This window comes from Calypte anna, chromosome 12 (assembly GCF_003957555.1).
Source record: "Calypte anna isolate BGI_N300 chromosome 12, bCalAnn1_v1.p, whole genome shotgun sequence".
Taxonomy (NCBI): Eukaryota; Metazoa; Chordata; class Aves; order Apodiformes; family Trochilidae; genus Calypte; species Calypte anna.
The window spans coordinates 11,762,225-11,789,140 of record NC_044258.1 but is presented as its reverse complement, the minus strand read 5'-3'; the positions used below and the strand labels follow the sequence as shown (position 1 = coordinate 11,789,140).

At 45.0% G+C, this 26,916-nt stretch overlaps 1 protein-coding gene across 1 annotated transcript in view; it reads left to right on the top strand.

Moving 5' to 3' along the window:
- The window catches only part of GRIP2 (glutamate receptor interacting protein 2), a 79,401-nt gene that overhangs the window by 19,159 nt on the left and 33,326 nt on the right, over positions 1-26,916 (top strand). Inside the window, exons 2-12 of the mRNA XM_008501136.2 lie at positions 1,772-1,852; positions 3,984-4,119; positions 4,843-4,988; positions 7,740-7,826; positions 8,107-8,182; positions 8,760-8,905; positions 14,559-14,706; positions 15,424-15,593; positions 19,551-19,676; positions 20,502-20,654; positions 20,865-21,051. Coding sequence (XP_008499358.2) covers positions 1,772-1,852; positions 3,984-4,119; positions 4,843-4,988; positions 7,740-7,826; positions 8,107-8,182; positions 8,760-8,905; positions 14,559-14,706; positions 15,424-15,593; positions 19,551-19,676; positions 20,502-20,654; positions 20,865-21,051 — 1,456 coding nt within the window. The remainder of the gene's footprint in view (positions 1-1,771; positions 1,853-3,983; positions 4,120-4,842; positions 4,989-7,739; positions 7,827-8,106; positions 8,183-8,759; positions 8,906-14,558; positions 14,707-15,423; positions 15,594-19,550; positions 19,677-20,501; positions 20,655-20,864; positions 21,052-26,916) is intronic.

Below are 26,916 nucleotides of genomic sequence, written 5' to 3'. Positions count from 1 at the left end.
AAAAACCCCAAACATTTTTCGCATAATCAACTGAGTTTGGAAGGGAGAAGCAGGAGAGGAAGGGGAGCCGTGGTGCTAATTGTTTGCTGGCTGATGGAGCTGTCATCAGAGCTGTGCAGGGGGTGCCTTGCTAATTGCCAGCAGCAGCAGTAGCTTGGGTTGCTGCTCTTGGCCACTTGGCTGGTGGAGAAAGCTTCGTTAGTGCATGGACAACCTGGTTGCTTGCTGAAATGGAAGCCAAGGCACGTTTGGTAACAGCTTTTGGGGTAGGTAGGGTGACTGCTAGAGACCTGGAGTTTCATATCAGTATTGGTAGAGGTTGTGATGGGGAAATGAAGTACAGAAGGGTGTTTGTAGCTGTCTGGTCCAGGAATCGTAGAATCACAGAGTCTTAGGTTGGAAAGGACCTCAAGAATCATCTGGTCCAACCCTTTGAATATTCTCATTTATGTGAGATATCTCAGCACCGTGTTGAGCTGAGACTTAAAGCTTTCCAAAGTAGAGGAATCCACCACTTCCCCTGGGAGACCATTCCAATGTCTGACTGTCCTCATAGTGAAAAATTTTCCTCTTGTGTTCGATTAGAATCCCCCCAGGAGCAACTGGTGGCCATTGCCCCTTGTCATACCCACTTGACTCCTTCTAAATAGGGAGTCTCCATCTTCTTTGTAGCTGCCCTTTAAGAGATGGTGTGGGGCTGGAAAGTGGGCTGCCAGCAGACTGATTCTCTGTGTAAGGACCGCAGTCTGGAATGAGGATGATTAAAAGTTGTTCTTTTTGTGTGCAGTGAGACAAAAATCTTCTCTAACTTATATTTAAGTTACTTAGGGGCTGTGGAAAGGAATGAATGGATAAGGTTTTCAGTAACCAACATTTATACTATCATGTTCGACTTCAGAAACCTTCACAGTTACTGAAAAATTGAGAAGGGCAATCCAAGAATGTGGTCTCTGAGGATGGGAGTTACTTGATGTCACATGGTTACTGGAAAGTATTGATTGGAAAAGAGCCACTTTTTAGGAAGTGCCATAAAAATAGACATTTTATATGGATGGCAATCACATCTGTAGAATGATGCTCCTGTGTCTGCAAATAACCTCTATGCTTTGTAGGAGTCTTCATGCAGGAGAATACAAAGGTATTTAAACACCCTAAATTTAAATTTCAACTTATGCTGGATGGTACATTTACAGTACATAATGCTATTTTCTCTTCTCTCTGACTTTTTTTAGAAGACACTTAAGAGAAGGTATTTTCTATATTGTACAGAGACTGGAGCAGCAGCAGGAAAATGTGACTTTAAAATAATGGAATCTATAAGAAGAGGCAATTTTTTTCAAGTGTAGTGATTTAGTGCCCTGTTAGTGTCCTGATGTATAACTCCATTTCTGAAGACCATACGTTTATTCACAAGCATAATGACAGGATTAGAACTTGTGAGACAAATGCCACAACTTTCTCTGTCCTTAGCTCTTCCACATAATTACAGGAGTAAGGGAATTTTGTTCTCTCCTAATGGATTAGCTTCATGAGGAATAAATCAAATAACAGTACTGCTTTTTTTGTTTCTTTCTCACCCTTTCTGAAAAGCAAGATTCCCTCCACATGATGCTGGGTGAAGCCAGGGCTGGTAATGTTTTTTCTTGCCTACAGTCTGATACAGATGTGATCCCAATTCTGATGTCATCAGGACAAACTTTTTAAACTCCTCAGGTTCTGTTTTTTGTTACTTTGGTGCTAATTCCAGCTTCTGTATTTGCTCTGCTCACAGACGATGGCCCTTACTCGAAGGGGAGCAAGGACTCTGGGGGAATGGACACAGCCCTGGTCTCCAGGAGGCAAAGCATTCCAGGTAAAGCGGGAGGATCAACTTCTGCTCCAAAATATCAGAACATCCATTGCACTTTTGCTGGCTACCCCTAAACTGTGTAAAAAACCAAACCAAAACAAAACCCAAAGCATTTTGGTGCATCTATTACCAAGGGGTTTGCTGGAGGGGAGAAATGAATGGGAGTAACTGGTCCCAGTGAGTGGTATGTTGCTGGTGCAATCACAGTCTGGCATGGAGCTACTGCTGGTGAATACAGGGAGCTGTGAAAGGACTGGTTCCTTCAGTAGGCTGGCAACCACAGAGAAGAAAACAGAAGCAAAGGAGAGAGGGAAGAAACGCTGTCATATCTGAGATCAGCAGGTGGGGAGAGAGACTGGCAGCGTCTGGCAAACATTGCGTTTCCCATGTGTGACTAAGTTTGTTTTAATATTTAGTCAGTCACAGCAGACTTGTGAAAAAACCACTCCTATGCAGAAACACCTCTGAGGGCTGAAGGAGTGGAGAAATGGTAGTACATTTGCCTCAGTCCTGGGCTTTGCCTGCCAGCAGCATGCCAGCCAGTTTGGATAGGCTGCTCTGAACAACTCCTTTCCTGGGGCTTGATTTTGTCTTCTGACCATTAATGGCCCAGTCACAGGTTTTGTTTAGTGTGTGGTAGGGGTTGGAGAGGAAATGGGGCTCTTTTGCTATTGCTTCATCATTCAGCAAGTTTTCCAAGGGATATTCTACTTCCTCTGGAGCTTCTCCAATTCATTGTCACCGTAGCACAGCCCTGATGGAGAGAGGCTGCCTCCCGTCACAGGAGGTGGTGTGTCCATTAACCCCAGCTCAAGACTTCTCAGTGGCAAACCTCAGCTGTGCTTTTCCTACTCTGCAATGCTTTGAGCAGCAAAATCCAAGCTTATATACCAGTAGAAGAAATCCAAGATAACTCTCATATAGCACTTAAAGACCATGTCTTGAAGGACCAGATCTCGCTTAACCAGCTTCCCTTTTACATCTCTGTGCATCTCCGGTAGCACTAGAAGATTATAGAAGCATTGGTCAAAATCCCTTTATTTCTTACCTTGATAGACTGATCTCAGGGACTTGCCTTTTTTCAGAGCAGTGATTTCTCCTTGAACTCATAACAATGTGTAATTGCACTCTGGGAATTCTCATTTTAAATACTTACCAAGGAGCAAAATGAAAGCCCACTGAAGAGCTAGTAATCTCCCCTTGCAGCACCATCTGTGTTGATCAGGCATGTCGGTGGTTGAGAGGAAATTTGCAGGGTAGTGCTGGACCATGTTCCTTCCAGCACAGTGGGGAGGCCCCACAAAGTTTCTGGCAGCCCCTGGGATCCTGGGTTGGTAAACTGAAAACTAAGCTATTGTAGTTGGCAAGGGATCAAAACTCTGTTTAAAGAGCAAAAGCATTATGGACCTGATGTTTTACAACAAGCTGCCAGTGCCATGTTAAATGGGTGCCCAGCAGTCCCTAAATGGCTTCCAGACCAGCACTAGATTGCAAAGAGGTTCCCTGCTTGCATTAATCAAGTGAACAAATTATTCTTGGAACTGCTTTACACAACAGGTAGAGCATGGCAGGACTCAAAGTGAGGTGCGATTTCTGGTGTAATGGTGGCATTACACAAGGTACAAAGTGCTCCTGATGGGCCACCACAGTGACAAACAACATGGTTTTCTCCCAGTGAAAGAAGACAGAGGGGAGGAAGCCCTGCACCAGCATGGATTTTCTGTGTAAAGGTGCTTTTTAAGAGACCCTGCCTTGCTTCGGAAATCGTACTGTGGAAGAGGTTTTAAATGTTCCCCCTCCAAGTAGGGCATCTCATTTAAGCTTGGTGGGGTTTGCTGCTCAAACAACCCTCCTGGGCCATTTGCAGACTGGGTTTTAGTCCTCAGCTGTGGTACTACTACTATTTGCCATGTGCTGCTAATGCCCAAACTCTCCTCTTCCTTGTCTACCTGAAAGACCTGCATGCAAATGCTTTCTCTGCACTGCTGTGGGTCCACCAGCACATACTTTTGTTGCACAACATAATTTTAAATAAAAAGAAGCTAACTGTATAAACCATCCCAGGTCTGCTCTCCCGCCACATGTAGGAAAAGGGTGCCCTTTGAGATGTTTGCCTTTAATTGTGATCTTTCAGAGGAGTTCAGAGGGGTCACCATTGTGGAGTTGATTAAGAAGGAAGGAAGCACCCTTGGGTTAACCATTTCGGGTGGCACGGACAAAGATGGAAAGCCAAGAGTTTCCAATCTGCGACCAGGAGGACTGGCTGCAAGGTGAGAAGCACAAATGGGGCACAGAGCACAATAACACTGGAGAGGAACAGTTGTGTTTTCTAGCTAGAGAATGAATATGGCTAGAATTAAAATAGTTGGCACCTGACTCCCTTTTTTTCAGGTGCTGCAGAATGCACAGTTGTTGCTTAGTAAGAAGAACATCTTCTATTTAGAGTTATTTCCCATGTTCTGTGCAATTATGCTTTGAAATTCTGTGTAGGGGTATTCGGGATTCTGTAAAATCAGGCAGCCTTGTCAGGAGAGCTGCATGGTACAATACATGTTGATCAAGCTAAGTGGTTTAATATTGTATCTGTTCTGAATACTGAGTGTGCAAGTAATGGCTCCAAAAAGGGATGGGAGAAGAAAGGCTCCAAGAAGCAGAGAAAGGGAAGGAATAATTGAACACTTTCACAGAGAACAGGCTAAAGGCAAGGCGTTTCCTTCTTCCCTGCTGGATTTTTTTTCCAGGCAGTTCTTGGTATGCTTCTCTTTGACTGATTGATCTACATGAATGGGAATTGAGCAACAAAAAGAGAGGCTGTGAACACATACACAGAGATTGGTGTTGTGTTTACAGGTCTGAACACTTGCCACAGGGAAAGATAGATGGCTTCGATTTTAACACTTCCCTCTGTTACAGCGTATCCAGGATGAGTACAGCAAACGCTTTGTGCCATTACTGATTTTGGTTTTTTTTTTTCCTCTTCTCTTTATTTGCAGAAGTGACCAGCTGAATGTCGGGGATTACATCAAGTCAGTGAATGGCATCAACCTGACCAAGCTGCGGCACGACGAGATCATCAGCCTGCTGAAAAACGTGGGCGAGAGGGTGGTGCTGGAAGTAGAGTACGAGCTCCCACCAGCTGGTGGGTCCCTCTCTGATAACCTGCCTCGCTTTCCTGGGCTGGTTTTTTGTCCTGGGGGGTACAGATGGGCTTGCTCGTGCATTATTAGCCAGCGTGGCCACGGCAGCACCCAGGGGCGTTTTGAGGTTCTGCCTTCACTGTCCGGCAGCGCCGTGGTGGCTGTGGCAGAGCTGGGTGCTGCTGGAGCAGAGTGCATTTTCCAGCACAGTGGGTGCCTGTTCATGCACACCGGTGGGAGATGGCTGATTAGGTCTGTCTTGCCTCAGAGTTAGTCGGTAGCACAAGCCAATCTGCCTCCTAATGTTGCTTCACATTGTTTTCCCTTTTCCCTTTCGGAAAGGTACGGGAGGTTTCATTCGGTCTTAAGCATGTTTTGCCAGATCTTCTTTTCTGAACTGTGGCAAATGCTGTTATTCCTCAAGATGCTTTGAAATGTTACGTGTTTTCAGAAGGGAAGCTGAAGCAATCTGCTTTCTAGCCACAGGGCTCCAGCAGAAGCTGGCAAGCCCAACTCACAATAAGAGGGTTTGTGGCCTGACATGGGCAACTGCATGCTCTTGCCCTCATTTGTTTGTTCTGATTAAAACAAATTCCTCAATACATTTTCTCATCAAAGTCTTTCTGTGTGAAACCCGTCTCCCCAGTTATTTATTACTCATTCAGTTACCCGGATCAATCAGAGATGGCAGAAGAAAGAGAACAACTAAAAATAATATGACATGAAAACCAAAACTAATGAATTCCAAACATTTTGCCCCAGATAGGAACCTATATTGCATTTCAGAGCTTTCCTGTAGCTGCTGCCTTTACATGAGAAGTATTGACTATGTAAATGACCATATAAAGCCCTAAGTAGAAAAAAAAATAATATGAATTAGCTGAATCTCTATTATCCCTCTCTGTTCTGCAATGGATGTTAGTTAGCTTTTGCATGTAACCCTGGAAAAACCGTGGCTCAAGTTTTCCATGAAATTCCTAACCTTTCTCCTTATCTGTGAATGTGGCTATCAGGACTCTGATAAGCTGTACTTACAGGTAAGGAGCAGTGCCAGTACTGCATGGCTCAGTCAATAGCAGTGATGTGAAATGTCCCCACCTCTGAATGAGCAGGAAGAGCACACTGATGTACTGACTTCTCTTCAGTGAATTTCTTGATGTTCTTTATGGCTAATCCAAGCAGAGGCACTGCAAAATACAGGGAATTGTCAGTTATTGTCTTCCTCCAGTTCATTGTGAGGTTTTATCCACAGTAAGGGTTTGTTACTGCTGAGTGCTCTCTTTTTCCCTCTCCTTCCCTGGGCAAAGAGCAGGAATAGAGTGCGAGTCAACAGTTTGTGCTTGTGAGCTTGAGTTTTTCTCCCCACTTCATAATTTCATGCTTTGGAAGAGACCTTGTAAACCCAAGTCTAGCTTTCAGGCCACTGTGTCATATCATCTCTTTCATAAATAAACCAAGCCCTTTATTAACACTGGCTTAGGTTTCCCTGCTCCACACTGATCTTATGAGAGGCTGTTGCAGACCTTCACGCTTGGGTGTAAGGACAGAAATTGGATGGTTTCTGAACTCGTTTGTGGATGTTTTATACCCTTTCCTTGTTATGTGAGTAGAGTAGCTCTTCCGTTCTGGAGTATTTCTAGACTGTGTCCCCATTTGCAGTCTGGACACAGCATCAGGAGCAAAGCAGATGTGTGGGGAATAGTGTTTTGGGGGGTTGTTTGGCCTGGTCCCCAGGGCTTCCTGCCTGCAAGGCAGTACCATATCTTTTGGGTTAGTGTAAGGGTTACTTTAACCCTAATTGGGGTGGAGGTTGCAAGCCCTCAGTGTGCGTGGAAGTGAGGATCAATGTGGTCGGTGAGGACAGTGGGGAGACTTGCTTCAGAAACCCCCTCCTGAGCCAAGGGGATGTGCCTAAGGGAGCCTTCAGCTTTGATTTACCAGGCTGAAATCAGCTCTTTGTCTTTTATTCTGATTATCCCTGGGGCCATCCACTGCACTTGATTTAAAGATTAGGAATTGATCTTTTCAGGGTGGACCAGGCTGAAATGCCGCATGCAATTCTGGATGCAGAAGACTGGGAAATGGTTCCAAATTCACTGAAGTAATTCAATAATTCATTAAATAGCAGAGGATGTACAGGGACAGAAACAGTTTTCTTTCTTTTTACTTTTGTACATTAAACAGAACTGTGTATTTAACATAAAATTACTGAATTGCCCCTAGGATCAGTTTAAGGATTCACTTAATCTTTTTTTTAAAGTCAAAATATGAGAGGTAAGGGAAAAAATCCTCAACCTTTTGCACAGAGGATTTGGGATTTTCATTTTCTTTAAGGTCAGTTGGTGACTTGATTCCTTACACTTGCTGCTGGTTTGTTTTGTTTTTTTTTTTTTTTTTTCTGATAAGTGTCCATCTGCAGTAGAAGCTTCTGACTTTAGAGTAATGCCAGACACATGAAAGCCAGTTGATAAACAACAGGGTTTTAGTTGAATGTCAGAGTATCAACCAGGACAAATTTTAGGGGAGATACACAACACTTAGCTAGTGAAACCATCCAGAAACATGGTGTCTGGGTCTTATGGGGGTTCACACGTATGGGTCAGACTTTTTTGCCTCCAAAAAGGGAATATACAATATGGGTATGAGTCTGAACTTTCATTTCAATGCCATTTGGATGAGTTTTGGTATTATTTTGCAGGGTGGCATGGGACAGGCTTTTCTGGGAGTAACTGGGTCTTCCTCTCTTCCTTTAGTGCCAGAAAGCAGTGCTGGCATTATTCCCAAGACCATTGAGGTGTCCCTCTACAAGGAAGGCAACAGCTTTGGCTTCGTGCTGAGAGGTTAGTGGTTTCTCCAGTGAAAATCAAAGAGGAAACAATCACTGGCAGAGGTCATTTGGGAAGCAAGAAGAAAAAAGATGAATGTCATAGACCTCAGCTGAGAAACAAAAACATATCCTGCAGAGCATCCCGTTCAAGGACTACTGGCTTCCTAATCCAGGGCAATCTTTTTGCTTTCAGTCTGTGTCAGCTGTTAAGTGATAAATGTCTCTGCTTTTCAGCACTCTCACTCAGACTTTCAAAGCTTCAGTGACTTACAGCTTTTCTGCTTTGATTACAGGGGGAGCCCATGAAGACTGGCACAAGTCCAGACCACTGGTGCTCACCTACGTGAGGCCAGGTGGCCCAGCAGACAGGTAATGCTCATGTTGCACCTCCAGAATTTGCTTTCACAAGGCAGACCAGCAGCTCTCACCATGCTCTTGGACATGTCTTTCTTTCTGGTTTCCTCTCCAAGGCTTCCCAACCTGGTAGTGTGGAATGACACAGGTGGTGTGGGACCAGTGATGTGTAAGGATGATGGGTCTAGTGCTGATCAACTGACTCATGAATTGATGTTATAGTGATAAGCAGAAACTCCTCTTCCAGAGGCAGCCACTTAACTAACCCTGTGGAAATGAAGAGCTGATGCTGTGTTAGAAAGCAGGAGGCAATCTGTTCTCCTGACACTGATGTGATACAGGCCTTGTACTATAAATAACCTATTGTTCCAAGAAGTGTTCAGTTTCTATGAGATCAAAGTCATTAACTTAAATACAGAAATTATAAATATATCTATTAAAAATATATAAGTATATTAACATGTAAACAACATACATACATGTATTATATATGCGTAAGAATAGATATATAAAATTTATCTCCAATATACATAAATACATATATGTATACAGGAAAAAGAATTTAGTAACGTCTGCCTGTGGCTTCCTACAGGGAAGGTTCCTTGAAAATTGGGGACAGGCTGCTGAGTGTCGATGGGATCCCTCTGCACAGCATGACCCACGCTGATGCCCTCAACATCCTGCGGCAGTGTAGCCAGGAGGCACTCTTCCAGATCGAGTATGATGTGACCATCATGGGTAAGGCCAAAGATGAATGTGGTGGCATTTTCTCTGACTGCCTGGAAAATATGTGAGACTAGAAGCAGCAACAGGGATACTCAGTTTCAGTGGAAAAATTGCTGAGCAGTGCACTGCCAACATGGGCGTAGGGGGTAGAGTTCAAAGCTGGCTTAGTTGAGTGCATTTGAAATGCCCTTACCCCATGATGTGTCTCGGTGGGAATGATGACTGATTTTAGAGGAGGGAGGAAAAGGGGAGTTTCTAATGTAGGCAAAGAGGGGATAGGAGAAGTTGGAGTCAAAGGGGCCTGGAATGTTGGCCTTCTGCCAGCACTGCAAATGTTGCTATTAAATATGTGCAGGGGAGCGAGCTGCAAGCAGGCAGTGACTTGATGTGGCTGTGGCTTCAGTTCTGAATTTTGACCCTGCTTAATTCTGCAGCTATTCCCCTTCTTAGAAATTTTAGTTCAGATCCCCTCCTGAAATAAAGGAGAGGTGGTTGACTGATTGACCCTATATAAGACAGACTTTACCCAGAGGATGGGTATTTCTAAAAAACGTTCTACACAGTAGTTATTAAGTTTGAGGGTTTGGAGGGTTGTTGTGTTGGTTTTTTTTTTTTTTTTTCATCTGATTTTCAGTTTCAGGCTCTAGGAAAGGGCTTATTATTAGCTACTGTAAAGTAATTTTGAGTTGGCTTTGTGACACATGGCTATTACTGCAGTGAGTGCCATTAATGAGTTTAAGGTTACCACTGAGTCTGAAGCTGTGTGGGCTCTGGAAGCTTTTTGAGCTGTGTTGAGATTTTGATGTTGCATATATGTCTCCAGACAGGTTTCTGCCTCTACTGGAGCCACAAGCTGGACTAATCTGGGGTCTCTTTTGTACATGTTGCAAACCAGTCCAACATGTGTGAGCCTGAGATCCAGTGAGGAGCCCTTGATTTGTTGTTTTCTGATTTGGCAGTGAGGAGGGAAATCAAAGGGATCTGTAAGTGAGGGAGTTTAATTCCACCCCACTGCCAAGAAAAGAGAGTTGAGAATGCCAGAATGTGCTGTGCATAACACGCAAGAGGTTTGTTCCAGGACAAGGGAGTTCCTTGTGCCAGCCCTGAGGGCTTTCTGCTGCCTTTTGAGTCTCCTTCCCTTAGGGTTTCCTCTTTCTTTCATCAGAAAGTCCACAGGTGTTGGACATACAGGGTGTCCCCCTGGGGGAGGAGGCTGCCAGGACATGGACAGCTGTGTGGCATGCAGGCATGAGTTCCTCTGGGAGATCTGTTAGGAAAGCCTGATGCCTTGGCATTTGCCTACAGCCTGCTTGGCTTCTGCTGTGCTACACGAGCAGCTTCTCTTCAGAAATTGTCTGGTGTCCATGAAAAAGAGGGAACATTTGAATGCAGGAACTACCCAAACCCTATTTTCTGCCTTATCATATGGCTGTGGTACCTCTGTAGCAGTCAGTGAGGGATGTCCCCTCCTCTCCTTCTGGGCTGGTCCTGCCCAGGGAGGGGGGTAGGTGGATTTAAGGAGGGATTTTGCACATAACTCTGAAGTCTGAACAGTAGGAAACCATGCTTGCTGGTGTTTGGAAAATAGGCTATTGGGGGCTTTATTGTTTGTATGGTCCCATGGTGCCTTTGTTGCAGAAAACTTGATTGTTTTAAAACCTGACTTGGAGCAAAAATAGCCATGAAGATGTCTTGGTATTTCTTCTTGAGTAACTCTCACCTAAAGCTGTTAGGGTTGAGTGAACAGAGAGAGAGAGAAGGGTTTCATGCAGTGATTCTCCATCTTGTGTTGCTATACACTTGACCATGGTCAGATACTTCCCAAAATGTAAAAGCAGCCCCTTTCTTAGATAAGTTCAGCACAGAGAGTGGTTCTCCCCAGAGCTGTAAAGGGATGCACTTGCCCCGCTTTCTTTTAACATAAGATAATGCAGAACACATAGCTCAAAACAATCTCTGCAGACAGTTCTGCCAGGCAACAGCTAATAACTGCAATAGGAGATTATCCCCAGATCACAGCTATTACAGACATTCTCTTTACCAGCCACAGGAAGATGATGTGGGAAAGGAAGAACAGGTGCTGGAAGTAGTGTGAGGATGTTATTAGCATGAAGGGAGTACTCCTAATTCCCATTTTGAAAGCTTGGTGAAGGGGCTAGGGGTACATGTGGCCACACACTTCACTTGATTCATTTGAAGAGATGGGGGCACCCCCATGAAGTGATGTTTGGCCTGTTCATCCCTGGGAAAAAATAGGGGGGGCTGGCATCATGCTCACTCTCTGTTACAGCCATACATGCTGGGGTGATGTGAGTTGATCCTCGAGGAGGGAGAGTTGTTTTTTCACATCTGTCCTTGGTGAGAGACCAATGCTGCTGTGGAGGAGTGTTGAATCACAGTGCTCCCCAGCTGGTTATGTGGTTTGCTGACCAAAATTGTGCATGAGCTGCGCGGGGCCAATCTGGCTCTTGGTGTGGAGGATGCAGCAGATGCATCCCACCACCACCACTAAGCATCCCCTAGGTCTTGAGCTTTCACAAGGGAGGCCAGTGCAGGACCAGGCCATGGCAGGCCTTTAAGCAAATTACCTGAGATTTCTGAAGACCACTGAAGGAATTAAATTATTCTGCTATTTCCATTTAAAAGGAGTGCAAAGTGGGCGTGCACTTCCCTTGGGTATTGGGAAAGTCTCTGCCCTTTGTTGATGCCAGATCACCATTGGAATGAACAGATGCTTTCCTGTGGCAACACTCTACCTTGTGGGCCTTTTAAAAGAGGGAAATGAAAAAAATAATAACAAAATAAACTGATCAGCCAGAAACTGGTGGCATTTCAATAGTTACTCTGTAAATAAGCTTTATGTGCCATGGCATGAGGCACTGGGCTGCAAGCCTTCAGGGTAGATGCATGGAGGGGGGGAGCCTCTCTGCCAGAGATGATGAATGAACAAAGGAATTTGCCATGTTCTCCTTCTCCTCCTCTCCCTTTCCCAGGCTGCCCCCTCTACCCATTTGTTTTTAGGATGGAGATTTTTAGGCCTGCGGGGCTCTCCTGCTGGAGCAGAAGGCTGGTAGTGTCCCGTAGTCGTGTGACTGGTATCCTGTTCATTTAGTCAATACCATCTATAAAGAGCAGATGTCTTCAAAAAGGTAGAGGGCTTAAGTTTTTTCATTAGTTAAAATATTGTTTCTGAAGATGTATGAAGATAACATCTGTGCTTTGCCTCAGCAATGTCAGGAGGTGGACATCATTCATCCAGCAAAGGGGAATGGGAGAAGGATCTTATTTTGGATCCTGTCTGAGTGTTCCCTGAACAAACATGTATTTTGAACGAGTTGTGTGACAGCTGTGCCTCAGTTTTCCAAGCTGTGTAATAGTATGATTGTAATCTAAAAAGCACAATACATTGCTTACAAAACACTTTCAAACCCTTACATGAGAAGCTGCACTGCCACGCAAGGCAGAGCATACATACATGTTTTTTCTTTTCCTTGGTAACAAAACCCTAGAGAAATTATGCAAGCTGCTCCATATTAAACTCAGTGATGCTCATTCTGCAATGGTACATCCTGAGTAGCATTTGAGTTGAATATCTCATGAATGCTGAGCCTTCATAACTAAAGCTTACACTCTTTTGGCTTGTGAGAAAGGTTCTTGCTTTAAGTAAGGTGAGATTTGCAGTGAAATGCAGGAGAGTCTCGGATCCTTTCCCACAGATGCTGGATGAGGTTGCAGCCATGTCTTATCATGCAAAAAACTTCTCATGGTGCCAAAGCAGCAACAGCAATTGATTTCCTACAGCAAGGTTATTGCATGGCCTGCCCTAGTCTCTCCCTGTTTCTTTTTAAATTATCTTGTGTGTAATAGCCCCATGTTAATCATACCTCACAAGTATGGCTAATTTACACATTCCTGACCTTTGATTTGAGCCAGATCTTTCCCTAGAATGATTAATAGAGGCTTGACTGGTTATTTCCCCAACAAATGCCTCTATAAAAATGGATTTGGAGCAATTATCATCCGTGCCACTGGAGATGAGAATTAAAAAGGACACTGGGGTGGCTTGTGTGGTGGGAGGAGGAACTGTGTACTGGAGGCAGGACTGTGATTCCCTACAGTCTTATCAATACCTAGGTCCTGGCATGGGGCAAGGCAGGCATCGTGCTGAGACCTGCCCTGGGAAACACTTGGCAAAGCCAAGAAGCTTGTGCTGGACACACATGGGCTGCAAAACCAACACATAACTGGTGTTTGTTCTTGGAAGAGATACTCAGTCTCTTGGTGCTTCCTTTCCTAATGAAGGCTTAAATGTAATTTTCTGCAGGCTTTATCTGGGTGCTTTGTGTATCTTTTTATTGCACTGGGGCTGTGTTTTTGCCAGGGCCTCCAGGTCTCCCCAGTGGTCCTTTTCCACAGAGAGTAAACTGTTTTGTTTGTAGCCTTATATAACTGTTAACATAGCTCATTCCTCCTCCTTCCTCCACTGGGAAAAAGGCCACTTGTGAGTAGAACCTGAACATTCCCAGGGGAATCAGCTCTGTCTCCAGAGATGGAGCATTTTCAACAGCAAGGAAGAACCTCACTGTGCCTTAGCTTCTGAGATCTGCATCAATGCTGCTGTTTATCAGAGAGCAACAATGAGCTCAAGTTTTGGAGTCAACTAGCATCAGCATTTTTAGTGGAGCCTGGCTTTGGAAGAGAAAAGCCTTACTATGAATAATTAAGGGCTGAGAATGCATCAAGTTTCTGGAGAGCTGTGCTGGTCTTTCCTCCAAAGTGGACAGCTGTGTTTTGATGAAGTGCTTTTGTGGTTGTGGTATGTCTGGTGGTGATAACATGTTTGTTAATCCACCCTTTTTATGATAACTTTAGGTAATCTGGAAGCATATGTGTGCAATAAAGCGGAGGCAATTTCTGTCTAATCAGCCAGACACAAAGGTTTTCTTTTTTCCTTCACTGCCTCAGAAGAGATGAACAGGTCTGGTGCAAGCTTATGCTAACAGGTGCAATTTTGTAGGAGTTTCGTAGTCTTACAGCATCTATTAAGCTTTTTGCAGAAATTCAGCTTTTAACATGAATTACCCTTGTATTACCTGATGGAGAGAGGAAGCTTTTGTAAGCTTGTGAGTAGGTAGCTCTGTGTTTCCCACTGTCACACCAGAGGAGATGAACAGAGTGGTTGAGGTGTTATTTCAGAGCTTGTGCTGGAGCACACAGGAGTTTCTGGCTTGTGCTCATCAGCACAAAAGACTTCCAAGTACTGTACTTCAGAAAGTGGGATCCTGTTTCTTTGTGCCACCTTTTTTGTTTGGTAGGTAAGAAGCCTGTAGCAGCAATGTCATTCTGATGTTCCTTTTTTGTGGTTTTAGAATTGTTGGCGTGACTGAGCAATCAGTCTTTCTATTTGACCCGAAGAAAAGAGGCAGGGGGATTGTTTCTGTGAGTGAATTGTAATACTTCTTCTCTTCATATATATTCTGTGCAGAAGCAATATTATTCCTCGAGTTTACTTCTTTGTTACATTACAACATCACTCGGACTATAGGATGTCCATAGTACTGTGTGCTGATACACCTGGCAAGTCTGCACTGTTGGCCAGCCCTCTGCATTTAGAAGTGGGAAAGGCAGTATGAGAAGTGTCTTCAGGTGCTTTCTTATTTTGCAGATACTGTAGCAAATGCTTCAGGCCCCTTACTGGTTGAAATAGCAAAGACTCCAGGTTCTGCTCTGGGAATCACGCTGATGACAGCCATGCACCGGAACAAGCAGGTCATTGTCATTGACAAGATCAAGCCAGCCAGTGTGGTGGACAGGTACAGATCTGAAGAGGCTGCTCCTAGTTCTGCTTTTTGCTTCTCCACTGCTTTTTTTTTGTCCCATTGTTAGCTATATGCTATTTTTCCCCAGCCTTAAAATCGGCACGTCCACATTTTCTTAGCACTAAATGTACTAAAAATATCTGCTCCAATGCCAGTGGACACTCCTCATTGGAAATGAAGGTAATTCAGTGAAAGCTCTGTTTTAAAAACCTCAGATCCAACTTTTCTGTGGAATGTCAAACATTATTCTGGAAACTTCTGGCTAGAGACTTTTCCTGGTTGACGAGTCACCTAGTCACCCTTTCCATGAGGATGCAGGGCAGCAGGAGATTATGCAGCCCTAGCCACAGCTTGTTCTGTTGCTGAGCTGAACTGCTGGCTCGTGGGACTTAACTATACTGTTGGGTGATCCCTCAGCCATCCAGACTAGCTGTGAGTGGGCATTATTAAAAACTTAAAGTTTTTTCCAAGCCACCAACATCACTGACGCAAGCATGAACCATCTCATTGATATTTTGGCCAGTGCTTGGAAGTAAAAAATTGTGTTGTGAAAAAAAATCATATGAATTCACATACTAATTAATAATAATTAGTATTATTATTCATGTAATAACAATAATTCAGTTGGATTTTCTGTGTTTCTGTGTTCAACTGTAAGGAAGTGGATTTTGGCCACATGTATAATTATCTCTCTTGCTGTTTCCTTTGCAGATGTGGTGCATTGCATGTTGGTGACCACATTCTCTCCATTGATGGCACGAGCACAGAGCACTGCTCCTTATTAGAGGCAACTCAGCTTTTGGCTGCCACTTCAGAAAATGTCAAGCTGGAAATCTTACCTGTTCACCAAAGCAGGCTGCCTTTGAAACCTCCAGAAACAGGTGTGTCCTCTGTGTAAACACTGTTTGTTGTCCTCAAAACTAACTTGGAATCTTTCCTGCGTTTCTTGCTGCTTCTGAATGCTGGCAACAAACTCCAAAGAGAAACATCTGTGGAGGCAAGAAAAATATGGTTTTGATGAAATGCATGTGATTAGATGACATTCTTCAAGGATGGGGATAGGAAAAAAAGGTAACATCTGTGCCTGAATGGGGAAATTTGAATTGGGAATCCCAGGGTTTTGCAGTGCTGAGTGCTGTGCAAGCCGCTTCCTTAGTACCTCAGACAAGAGATTTTAATGGAGAGGGAGGAAAACAACCTTGGTGGTGGCAAATGTACTTCCAAGCTCAGTTTTCATTTGCTGATGCTGGGTAGGGCTTTGTAATGGACATGTCTGTATCTAGAAAGGGTCCTGATGGACTTCCTTAAGTAAGCAAGCTGTAACATAAGTGCTCATCTTCCAGGCCAGCCTGTTGGAATGGTGGCTGAATATGAGCAGCCAGGGGAAGAGAAAATGCTTCTGTAGCTGCTGCTTTGCACTTCCCCCACTAAATAAATACTGGGAAAAAATTCTGGCTCTGGTGGCATCAAGCCCCAAATGCCTATAAACATTATTAGAAATTCACCCTGCCAAGCATCCTTGTTGCCCACCTTGAGTTTCTCCTTCCATGTGAGAGGCTTGCTCAGGCTCTCTTATAAACTTCATTGTGAATATAGCCTCAGTACTCGTACATTTGTTACAACTACTTGCCTGCAGTTTTGTTACTGTCTGCACTGGTGGTCTTGCAATTTAGTTGTTTCAGTCATGACTGTTCAGTACCAGTCCCATCTGGAACCATTTTGAATCCCTTGTCTCTCAGGGACATGCATTTTAATAATACTGCTGCACAGTAGCCCCAGATACAGCTGTTCTCTCCATTCTTTTCTAGAGCAGTTTGAGGAAGGGCAGAATATACCCATGTTGTCTTCTTTTACATGATGCGATGAAACATAAAAACTAATAACACCTCCACGTCTAGCAATAAATCTCTTACACATCCAGTACATTTCTGGCATAATTAAAGTTGTTTAACAAAGGAGATGGATGACTTGACTTTTTTGCCCCACAAAAAAATTGGAAAGCTTTAATCCTTTTTCAGTGGCTGTTAAAATGAACTATTCTCCTCCTTCCATTAGTGCTCTGGTCCCAGTCTCCTTTCAGAGTAAATACACTCAGCTTCAGCTCAGGAGGAGGATCTGTAGAAGGACAGCTTGGTGTGTTCAGAGCATTTTTAGCCCAGCCTCTTGACATCAAATCAGTTTGCTATGGCAAAAGTTCAGAACACAAATGTAAGAGCAACACAATAATACAAAAAATAAGAGATATAACAATTGTCACCACTTTAGATTTAACTCTTTAACACGTGAAAGATTACAGAGAAGGATGCTGTCCATCCACACAGCTGTTGGAAGGCAGAGGGATGCGTTTGGAGACCATGGGTTGGGTTTACAGCTTGGGTTTACAGCTTCACCAGTGCTGATGGGGATAAAGAGAGATGGTGGGGACAGGAGGGAGACCTCTTTGGCAAGAGGAGCAGCTTACAAAGCAGTGCTCCTCCTTGATGCAGCCAGCCATGTCACCATGCAACTCATGGTGAGGAACCACACCAAAGCTGACAAATGGCATTTGGACCTGGGAGAGACACTGCCTTCTGCTCCACACACCAAGTGCCAACTCCACAGCCTGCTTTTTCTGAGTTTAGGGAAACAAACAGGGACAGTAAAGAAAAATGGACCATGCAAAAGCAAACTGTTGTGGTTGGCAGGAGCATGAAGCCTGGGAAAAGCAACTGAGGAGAGCAGACCCTGCAGACATAGCCCTGCTCAGCACTTGCATCACCGAGTCCTTCCAACGTGTACCTACGTGGGGCTTGTCACTATATTTTTTAAACTCGGCTTCTCTTGCAGTCAAAATCCAGATATTGAGGAGGTGGAGAGGGATCTGAAGCTGCATCTGCCATGCAAAAATATGATCTAATGCTGAAACATGGGATTTGTCAAGCTGAGTTTGCTTTTTCTGGGAGAATTTGGAGAGTTTGTGGGAGGATTACACCCTGCTCGCAGGATCAGTGGAGTGGATGGTGCCCAGGAGCAGTGCTGGGATGGATGGATTTCCTCAGGCAGGGATGATGTGTGAAAGCTCAGGGAAGGTTGTTGTAGGTTTTTGTCACAGAACTGTCCAAAGTATCTTCTCTTCCCCAGCGTACTGACAGCTGGGTTTCGAAGGCACTTTCCTCTGTTGTCAGATATGAGCTAAGAATTTATAGACAAATGGGCGGTTTTTAATTACTATAAACGGATTAAGTGATTTTCTGTATATGCCCATAAGCTCTGTTCTGTCACGTTCAAAGTATTTAAATTTGTTAAGGACTTTTCATTTTGTCTAGATACAGCTACATTTTAAAATTTGATTATTGTTTTTTTTAAAAGTTGTCTGGCTCTGATTTTACTTTTGAATCCACAAGATAGAAATCCTAGAACTGGAAGTGCTTTTTTTAAGAGCTTGATAGACTTAAGTGCTAAACTCATTAAATGTTTAGCAATGACTAAGTATAATCACTGTATTGGTTGGAAAACCTGATCTAAATGATTTGATGCCTGTGATGCATGCAGTCAAAATGGATTTCCACAGTTTAAGGCACTAAACAGATGACCTTTAGATGAGATGGACTCACTAAATAAACTGTGTCCCCGTCCCAGGTTTCCACTCTTAGAAAGCTCTGACAGTACCAGCACTGGTGGTGTTTCTGCCTACTTGAAGGACACAGAGCCTTGAGGAGATCTTATTCTAGAAAGGCAGTTGCCAGTCAGTGCAAGTGGTTGCAGGGTTAAGAGCTCTGGGGTTGCAGCTCATGGCTGCAATGATGCTCTACTGTGCCATTCATGCTTAGCTGAATAAAAGAGATGCTTACAATCTTGTTCATTAGCCAGCAATTCCTCTCAGAAGAAAATAGGTGCAGAGATTCAGGAAAAAAAAGCCAGTACTTCTGGGGAAGACCGAACAGACCCTCAGGAACAAAAGAGGGGTTGAGTGAGAACAGATGAGGGACCTGTGCCTGGGAGGGTGTTCGAGGCACTTCAGATGAGACTTGTGGCATCCTGACCTGACCTCACAAAGCCACCATTCCTGGGAAAAGGGATTTCCAGATTATGGCAGTCATGCTGCAACAGATTTCTGCCAGCACACTGGGCTGAGGTTAGGGTTGAAACTGAAGTGGTTGTGTGGCCTTGAATAGAGTCTGCCATCTTGATGCCATGTTTTACTCTTTGCTGCAGCTTTGGCATCATTTCCTGTGTCAGTGGCCTTCTGTAATAGCCTTTAAGCAGCAGTGTATAAAATCCCTATTGTTCTGGTGAACTGGAGGCAGCTCTCCACTACTTCTCTCTTTCATCCATGTGTGCACTCTGTGATGGATTCCCAACCAAAAGCAGCCATTAAACAACCAAATGCTGAAGCTAAGCAAAGTGCTCAAAGCATGTGAGGAAGTCATTGAGCCTTGTCCCCAGGAGGGCAGCAGCAGCAGCAAGGTGGGAAACAGCATTGGGAGGTTTCCCTGGATCTGTGGTATAATGCTGGGGATAATTTCTGTGTGAAACTTGTGGCTGGAGGGAGCTTCTGTGTGTTGCGTGACAGGCTGCAAATGGTAACGACATCTGTTCACTGCCAGTACAACTTAGGTTTTTGGCTCAGGATGTGGAGTTTCTTATGGGGAAGGAGTGGATTTCTGCCACTTTGCATCAAGTGTCATGAGGTTTTGTAGGGTTATGTTTTCACTGCTGGTGCTTGACACATTGGAGTTGGGTCCGGACTTGCTCAGAGCCAGTGTGAGGCTTTCCTACAGTTTCCTGGTTTATGTACTTACCTTCTGTTTTTCTCTCACTTCTCCTCCCTGCCTGTGATGATTTCTGCTCCTCATCAGTCAAGGTGCAGAAGAGTGACCACCACCACTGCTGGGACCCCTGTGTCAACTACTGCCACACCCACCATCCTGGGCACTGCAAGACACCCACTTGGAACCAGACGCCTGGACAGGATTACTGCAAATGTAACCTCAGCACACAGCATTCCCCTCATCCCTGTGCATGTCTATTGATGTTGTGCCCCTCCATTTCCATGTAATCCAACTCCATAGCCATGAATGTGGCTCATTCCCTCCTTGGTCACCTGGGTCCAGTGTTGAGGTACAAAAGCAGTATCTGCAGTCCAGCACACACAGACCTGGTAACTGCAGTGAGGATGATGTGCTAGGCAGTCCCTCCCACACCCTATATCTGTGTGCCCTGTCTCAAATGGGCAAGAGCCTAAACAAGTTGCTGTGGGACAAGGAGGGATAACACTGGTGGCATGTAGGATCATGATACACCAACTCATCCAGCTCAGCCCTGGTGCCACACAGCACCTGAGCAGCAGATTTATGGCTGCTTCAAAATCAGTAAACCCATGTCTTGTGGAAAGCAGGTGCTGTTCAGCCCCAGGATTCTTGTCTTATGACAGTAAGAGGGAGAGAGGAAGCTAACAGGGCAGCCCAGTTGCCCAGCAGCTCAAATTCAAGCTGTGGTTTCTCTATGTATTTACGGCTCATTAGTACCATTGTACCATCCTCCTGTTGGCTGCCCTGCATCTATGATGCATCTCACATGGTGGTCTGGATGCTGCAGCCACTGGCAGCCCAGTCACTGGAGTTTTTGCACACCAGAGAACAAGGATCACCTGGAGCTCAAGTCCACTCTCACAGCTCTTCTGGAGGTGCAAGCCCAGGACAAGGTCTTGAGCCCTGGGGCTGGGAAGAAAGGTGGTCTGAACTGATGAAGTGTTTGATGATCAGCTGCCCTTCTCTGTGCACATCCCTAACACATTCTTATTTCCCCAGCTCTGGTGGCTGCCAACTTTTCATCTCCCACCATGAATGCACAGGGCTTCCCCTGCCAGAACTCGAACACGCTACCTCGCAGCTCTCACCCCATGAGTCCCCGAACCACCATGCTGAGGAGGAGGCAGAAGAAGAAAGAACACAAGAGCTCATGTAAGAGTTGATGTGGGCTGGGGCTGGGTTGAACAGGACATGTGTGCTTGCCTCGGTGTCCTTATTGTCTGCTGGGGTAGGACTGCTCATCTCAGCACTGTCAGTGTCTCCCTCATCCTTGGTCTCCACCACTGCCAGACTGAGGTCTGTGACCAGATCTGCTGTGTTGACCATGGTTATCCTGACCTTCTGCTTCTCTCCTTCTCTCAGTGTCACTGGCCTCCAGCACCGTGGGTCCTGGCGGGCAGATAGTCCACACGGAGACAACAGAGGTGGTGCTCAGGGGAGACCCTTTGAATGGCTTTGGACTTCAGCTCCAAGGAGGCATCTTTGCTACTGAAACTCTGTCTTCCCCGCCCCTCGTCCGTTTTATTGAGCCCGACAGCCCGGCAGAGAGGTTAGAGACCTTGCCCTTGGATGCTGATGGTGCTGCTGCTGAACATTTCATGGTTTGGTTTGTTTTCTCTCCTCAGAGGATCATTTAGATATTTCCTATCATCCTTGTAATATCTCCCATTCTTCACTGGGCATGGTTACTGTCACTGCCATTTCTGCACTCGTCGGCTGACCGTGGCCTCCCTCACATCCCAGGTGAACGTCTTGGCACCAGGCTGTGGCTGGTCTGGGAGGAGGAGGAAGAGGAGGAGGAGGAGGAGGAAGGGAGAGAGCATGTGTCTGTGTGAGAGAGCCATTCCCATTCCTGGTTTTTTTTGTTTTGTGTTGTGGTTTGGGTTTTTTTTTCCCCCTTCTCTGAAAAATGAAGGTTTGTCTGGGTGCAGAAAGGGGAAAGATCTGAACAAGTGTGCCCAGCAAAGTGTTTTCTGCCTGGTTTCCTCACAGCAGAGCCCCAAGGTTTTGAACTGCAGAGGAGGGCTCTGATGGAGGAGCAGGTCAGTGCTGCCTTCAAGACCTCTTACTTTTGTCTCTGTAATGCTGGGAAAAGAGCACTGACTGCTGCATGTTACCCTAGGGGACACTGGGAGCAGTGGTTCTTCTGACAGCTGAGCCTCAGCTCAGGAGCCCTTTTCCCAGTAGCCTTCCTGGATAGATTTCAAGTCTGCTCAAGTGTCTGCAGACTACAATGTTGATCTAGCTCTATCAAGGTTTTTCTTACTAAATGAATGCAGAATTGTCCCTGCACTGCTTGAGCTCTTGAGGCAGATGAAGTAGTGAGAGTGGATGAACTGGCTCTTAGACCCCTGTGCTGGTTTCTCTTCCCACCTGTGATTTCCTCTGGTCATCCATCCTGCCTGGGGCTGCTGGAGTTGTAATGAAGTGGCAGTGCTCAGCACCTGCTGCAGACCCTTCTTTGGAAGAAGTCTCTGAGAGCCTCACCAGTGTGTGCTAATGGTTGGTGTCCCCAAGCCAGCTCAGGAAAACAGCATGTGGATTAAAGACATGGAGGAGGAGGGTGGTAGGGAGACCATCTGCAAAAGGAAATGCAAATCTATGCCATGCAGACTGGTCTCTAGTATGGCAGCTTCTCCATGTGGCCAGTACAGAGGCAGGAAGGAGCAAGAGTGCCTGGAACTTGTGTCTGTGAGATGACAGGGACAAGAGGCTGGCACAGGAAAAATTGTTTTCTTGAGTTACAGGAAGACTTTTAGGGAAGTAACAGGTTAAGCCTTCCATGCCTTTTGTTTGTTTGTTTGTTTTGTTGTTTTTAAAATTGAAAGTGATGGAGTTTGGGTGGTTTTATCCTCTATTACCAGGTTGAATTTGGCTCACTTTGCAAAGCACCAAGCTCCTTTTATAAATCAGGCAGTAACAAAGCTTGCTATCCCAGAGGAAGAGGGAAATGTGCTGAAATCCTCTTGGCTTTGCTTTATCTTCTTGCCAAGCCTGGAGTGAAAGGAAAGACTTGCAGTGCAGTCTTGCTTTGGCTCTAATGTGTCACACACTTTGCTCTCCCTCTCGGCTGCCCACCCAGCAGGATTCATGCTCTCCTGGCTGCCCCTTCTGCTTTCTGGCAACAGGGAGCAATTCTCTCTGTGTTTGGAGCCTGGATTTAATTTGGGGATTAAATCTCTGTGATGTGCTTCTTCCTTTCCCAGACTGAACTGCTCTTTCTAGCTGTCAGGAAAACACTGTCTTCCCTCCCCAGCTTGAAGTGATAAGTGCTCTGGGTTTGCAGCAAGTTGAAAAGGGCAGTTTTATGTTTTCACTTTTTGTTTCTTGCTATCCCACAGAGCTTATCTGATTCTTCCTTCTTAGATACCTTATTCCCTACTCTTGAGGAGGGGTTCTGCTATAACTGCAGTCTAAGACATTAGAGCCATTTTTCTCCCCTTTACCAATCCAGGCTCTTGAGGCCAGGCTATGCTCTTTTTGTGCTGCAGTTGTTGCCCTTTGCAAAAGAGGGTGAGTGGTGGAGATGCAGGGACTGGGCTTAGCATCTTAGCTCTGTCCTGCATGTTCCCACACTCTTGTGCAAGACCTGTGGCTCTGGATGTGCTGTTGCACAAGGGCATGGTGCTTTTTCCATCCAACTTACCATGAAGGAGCTGCACCTTAGGTGCCTACCAGGAAGGAGGACAGCATCACCCTCTTTTCAGTGAGGTTGGGCTGCTTATTTGCTTTGTGTTAGCTTGAGGTAAGTGGTTTGAAGCAGAAGCTCTCACCTCCCTGACTTGTAATTTGTTTTACAGCCAATAGCCTCTAACAGACCTCCTTCCTCCTGTTTTGTTTTCTGGGTGCAAAGTAAAGCACTTGGACTCAAAATGAGACAGTGATTCAGCCCCTATTATCAGCAGGGAGGGTGGAATGGGAAGATACCTGACGTCTCCTCTTGGCTGCCTTGAAGCACATGGCTTTTGTGTCCTTCTTTTCCCAGCTGTCATTGACAGCAGTGGGAGAGTATCTGCCTTCTCCGTCCTGGTATCCAAAATCAATGCTTCCTGCTGAGTTACATGTTTTCTAGTTCTGCTCAGCCACAGTTGTTTGATCATTGTGTTTCTGGCTTTTGAGTATGAATAGTTTGCAGAAGAGAAGTTTAGCAGCTGGGTGAAGCTGTCAGCAAAGCTTTGATCTTTTGGGGGCTAGGACTCACCCATTGATGTGCAGACACAGATGTACAAAAATCCACAGATGTGCATGTCTGAGCTGTGCAGGCCAGCTTGGGTGTGTGTAAGGGCATGACAGAGCAGTTCAAGCAGCCAGCACTGTGGCCATGATCACTGCTGCTGCCACGCACCCCATACCTGGGGTGACCATGGAGATGCTGATGATGCTGCATGAGTTCTTCAGTGCTTAATCTTACCAAGACTTGAATTTGAGATGCTTTACATCTAGGCAGGCATCTCTGCTGCTTATCACTGTCTTTGAGCCCAGAAACAAGTCATGGCAAAATGTAAATCTTCAGTACCAGGGAGACAGTCCCATCATGGACTCAAACACATCCAAAGGGCTGTCCTTGACTCCAGGTTTTACCTGTACTCTTGTTCTTTCTGATTAGAAACCACTTTTTCCATGATTTCAAAAAGCTTTTGGGAGCTCTGAAGTTAGACTCTGAATCTCTGAGACAAATGTCCTCTCTTGGAGAAAGCCACCCAAAAGATTCATGTAGGATCCCATGGCAGAGCCAAAGAGAGGTCTCCCAGAGCCCTTCTTCCAGTGCAAGAGCACTCAGTAGCTGGAACTTGGTGTCTTTGGAATTATCCTTAAGAGTTAATGCAGCATGCCAGGTCTCCTTGCCCTCATGGGGGGGACCAGAAAGTAATGGCTTCACTCCACAGACCTTTATAAACCCGCAAGACTGGTACATAAACAACCATGACAGACAAAGACTAATAGTAAAAGAAATAAAATACTTCTGACCCAACAGAACTATTGTATGGGAAAAATCCATGGAAATTTCTTCACATTGTGTGACCATGAAAATTACAAAGTGATGCCTGTGTGATGTTGATGTTGATCCCTCCTTTCCAAAATCTGCATTCTGGCTATAGGAAGAGAGCTCTTGGTGCTGGAGGTGGCACCTCTGTCATATTCTTTGCCATCTTCCTATTTATAAACTGGTATTTCCAAGCATGTCTGTGTGGCTGTGTATCCACAAGTCCAGTAAAGAATTGTAATTGAACTTGATGCAATTTATTCGCAAGGGTGGACTCATTTATACACCAGAGAGTTGTCTGTCCTAATCCAAGTCTCCTTGAACAAACACTTCTGAATTTATGTCTCATAAAATAACCCATGTTTTTCCATGGATGGCATGAACTCAGGCAGCAGTGTAAATAGACTGCAGGTTTAATGCCCTCCTACCAGTAAAATACCCTCCCCAGTCTCTCTCCAAACTTACTCCTATCTCAACTTTTGATGGTCCACCAGCAAAGACTGTTGGGCTTGCACATTTTTCTTGACAACCTGCTCCTTTGTGTATGTCCTGTTCTTTGGAAGTGAATGATACAGCCAATGTCTGTTGCCTTTGAGGTTATCTTTATGTGCCCCGAATCTGCAGTCCCATGTGTTTCCTTACAATTGAATTGGGTGTGAGTGATGAAGAGTGGCTTGAAGGTTCAGTAAAAATCCAAGCTGTCTAATGTGAAATGTCAGTAGAAGCTGACATCTAGAAAGAAGAGGGGGAAGAATGTTCTTGGTCGTTGTCATGGTTTAACACTGGCCCGGCAATTAAACCAAATAACAAACACTCTCTATTAATTACTCTCTCCTCCTTGATAAAGAAAGGAGAGAGAATAAGGGAGAGAGACTTATGGGTTGGAAACTAAACTACAGAACTTTAATGAAACAGGAATGATAAATAGAAAAATTACTAAATATATACAAATATACAGGAAAATGGATACCACGTTCCTCCCCCTTTTCCCCAATAACTCTCACATCACCACCGAGGCTGCAGGGCAGCCCTGGGAAAGTCCAGGCTGGACTCCTGGAGTCGGCAGCAGTCGGGAACTGGAGGCAGGAACACACAGATATGGGCTGGCACGGATCAGGACCACAGGCAAACGAACGGATGGGATCCTTCCAGGATGCCGAGAGAAGGAAGGGAAGCAGGAAATCAGGAAATCCGGAAATCCGGAAAAGATCTGGCTCGGCCCTCGTGATGCCTCAAATTTATACTGAGTGTGACGTATATGGGATGGAATACTCTGTTTGGTCAATTCTGGCATCTATCTTGTCTGTTCCTCCCCAAAGGAGGGTTCAGGTGGGACCTCTGTATCCTCCTGGACGGTAAAATGTTTTCCTCAGAGCTGAGCAGTGTCCTTGGCTCTGCATACCAGTCTCTAGCAGTAACTATAAACATCAAGTGTTATCAATCCTAGAAACACACACTGTCTGAGAAACTTGCTGTTAATTTCAGCAAGTGCAACTACTTACAAGAGACTTAGCTAAAAGTAAAAGTACAAAACAGAAAATCACCTTTATCCTGGCCCAAACCAGGACAGTCGTTAAAGGGCAGAGAATAAAGGTTCTCTGGAGAAGGGTTAAAACAGGATAGCTGATGCCTTCCGGGAAGTCTCTGTGGGAAAATAACTCCAAACATAGAGGTGAGCCTCATAACCCTCAACCTGTTTTGGACACCACTCTGTAGCTTATGTTACTGGTGGAGGAGGAATGGTTTCCCAAGCTCTGCTCAAGTGAACAGAGTTATCCAGGTGATGAGTGGAAAACCTGACAAGATGTGGTTATAGAGAACACCAGAGGAAGGCTGTGGAGAAGAGGGAAGATGAGCAAACCATTGCTCATGGCCAGTCACAGGGAAATACTGCAATCTTGATTTTGTGGAGCCATGGCCAGCTCAGTAACTCGGAAGATTGTCTTGCTGGGATTACAGTATATTAAAAAAAAAAAAAAAAAAAAGTGGAGAGTGGGAAGTAGATGTAGACATGTAGTGGCTAATGTGTGGAAAAAACTTGCTTATAAATATAGAGGGGTCCCAGGAGACAAACTCTGCTGTAGCAGTGTATCTCCAACATAGACTTGCCTTGTTTTAGTTCCAAAGTAAAAAACCTGCTGATCTGTGCTGTGTGGGAAAGCAGATCTAAACCAAAAGCCTCAAAGTGCCAGTTGTGGTTATGGTGGTGGGTTGTCACATCGAAATGATATTGGGCTCTCAAGGCAGTTAAACACTATCAATGTATGTTATCCTTCCAGAAATGCAATTCTAAGGGATAGGTGATTATCCAATTTGTTGAGACATTTCAGTGAGTTCATGAGCTCATTGGATTGTAGCTTCAGTATTAGCCATGTCTTAAGCAGGGGAATCTGCAATTTTTAATGCCATTAGTTTGGATTTCAGAAGGCA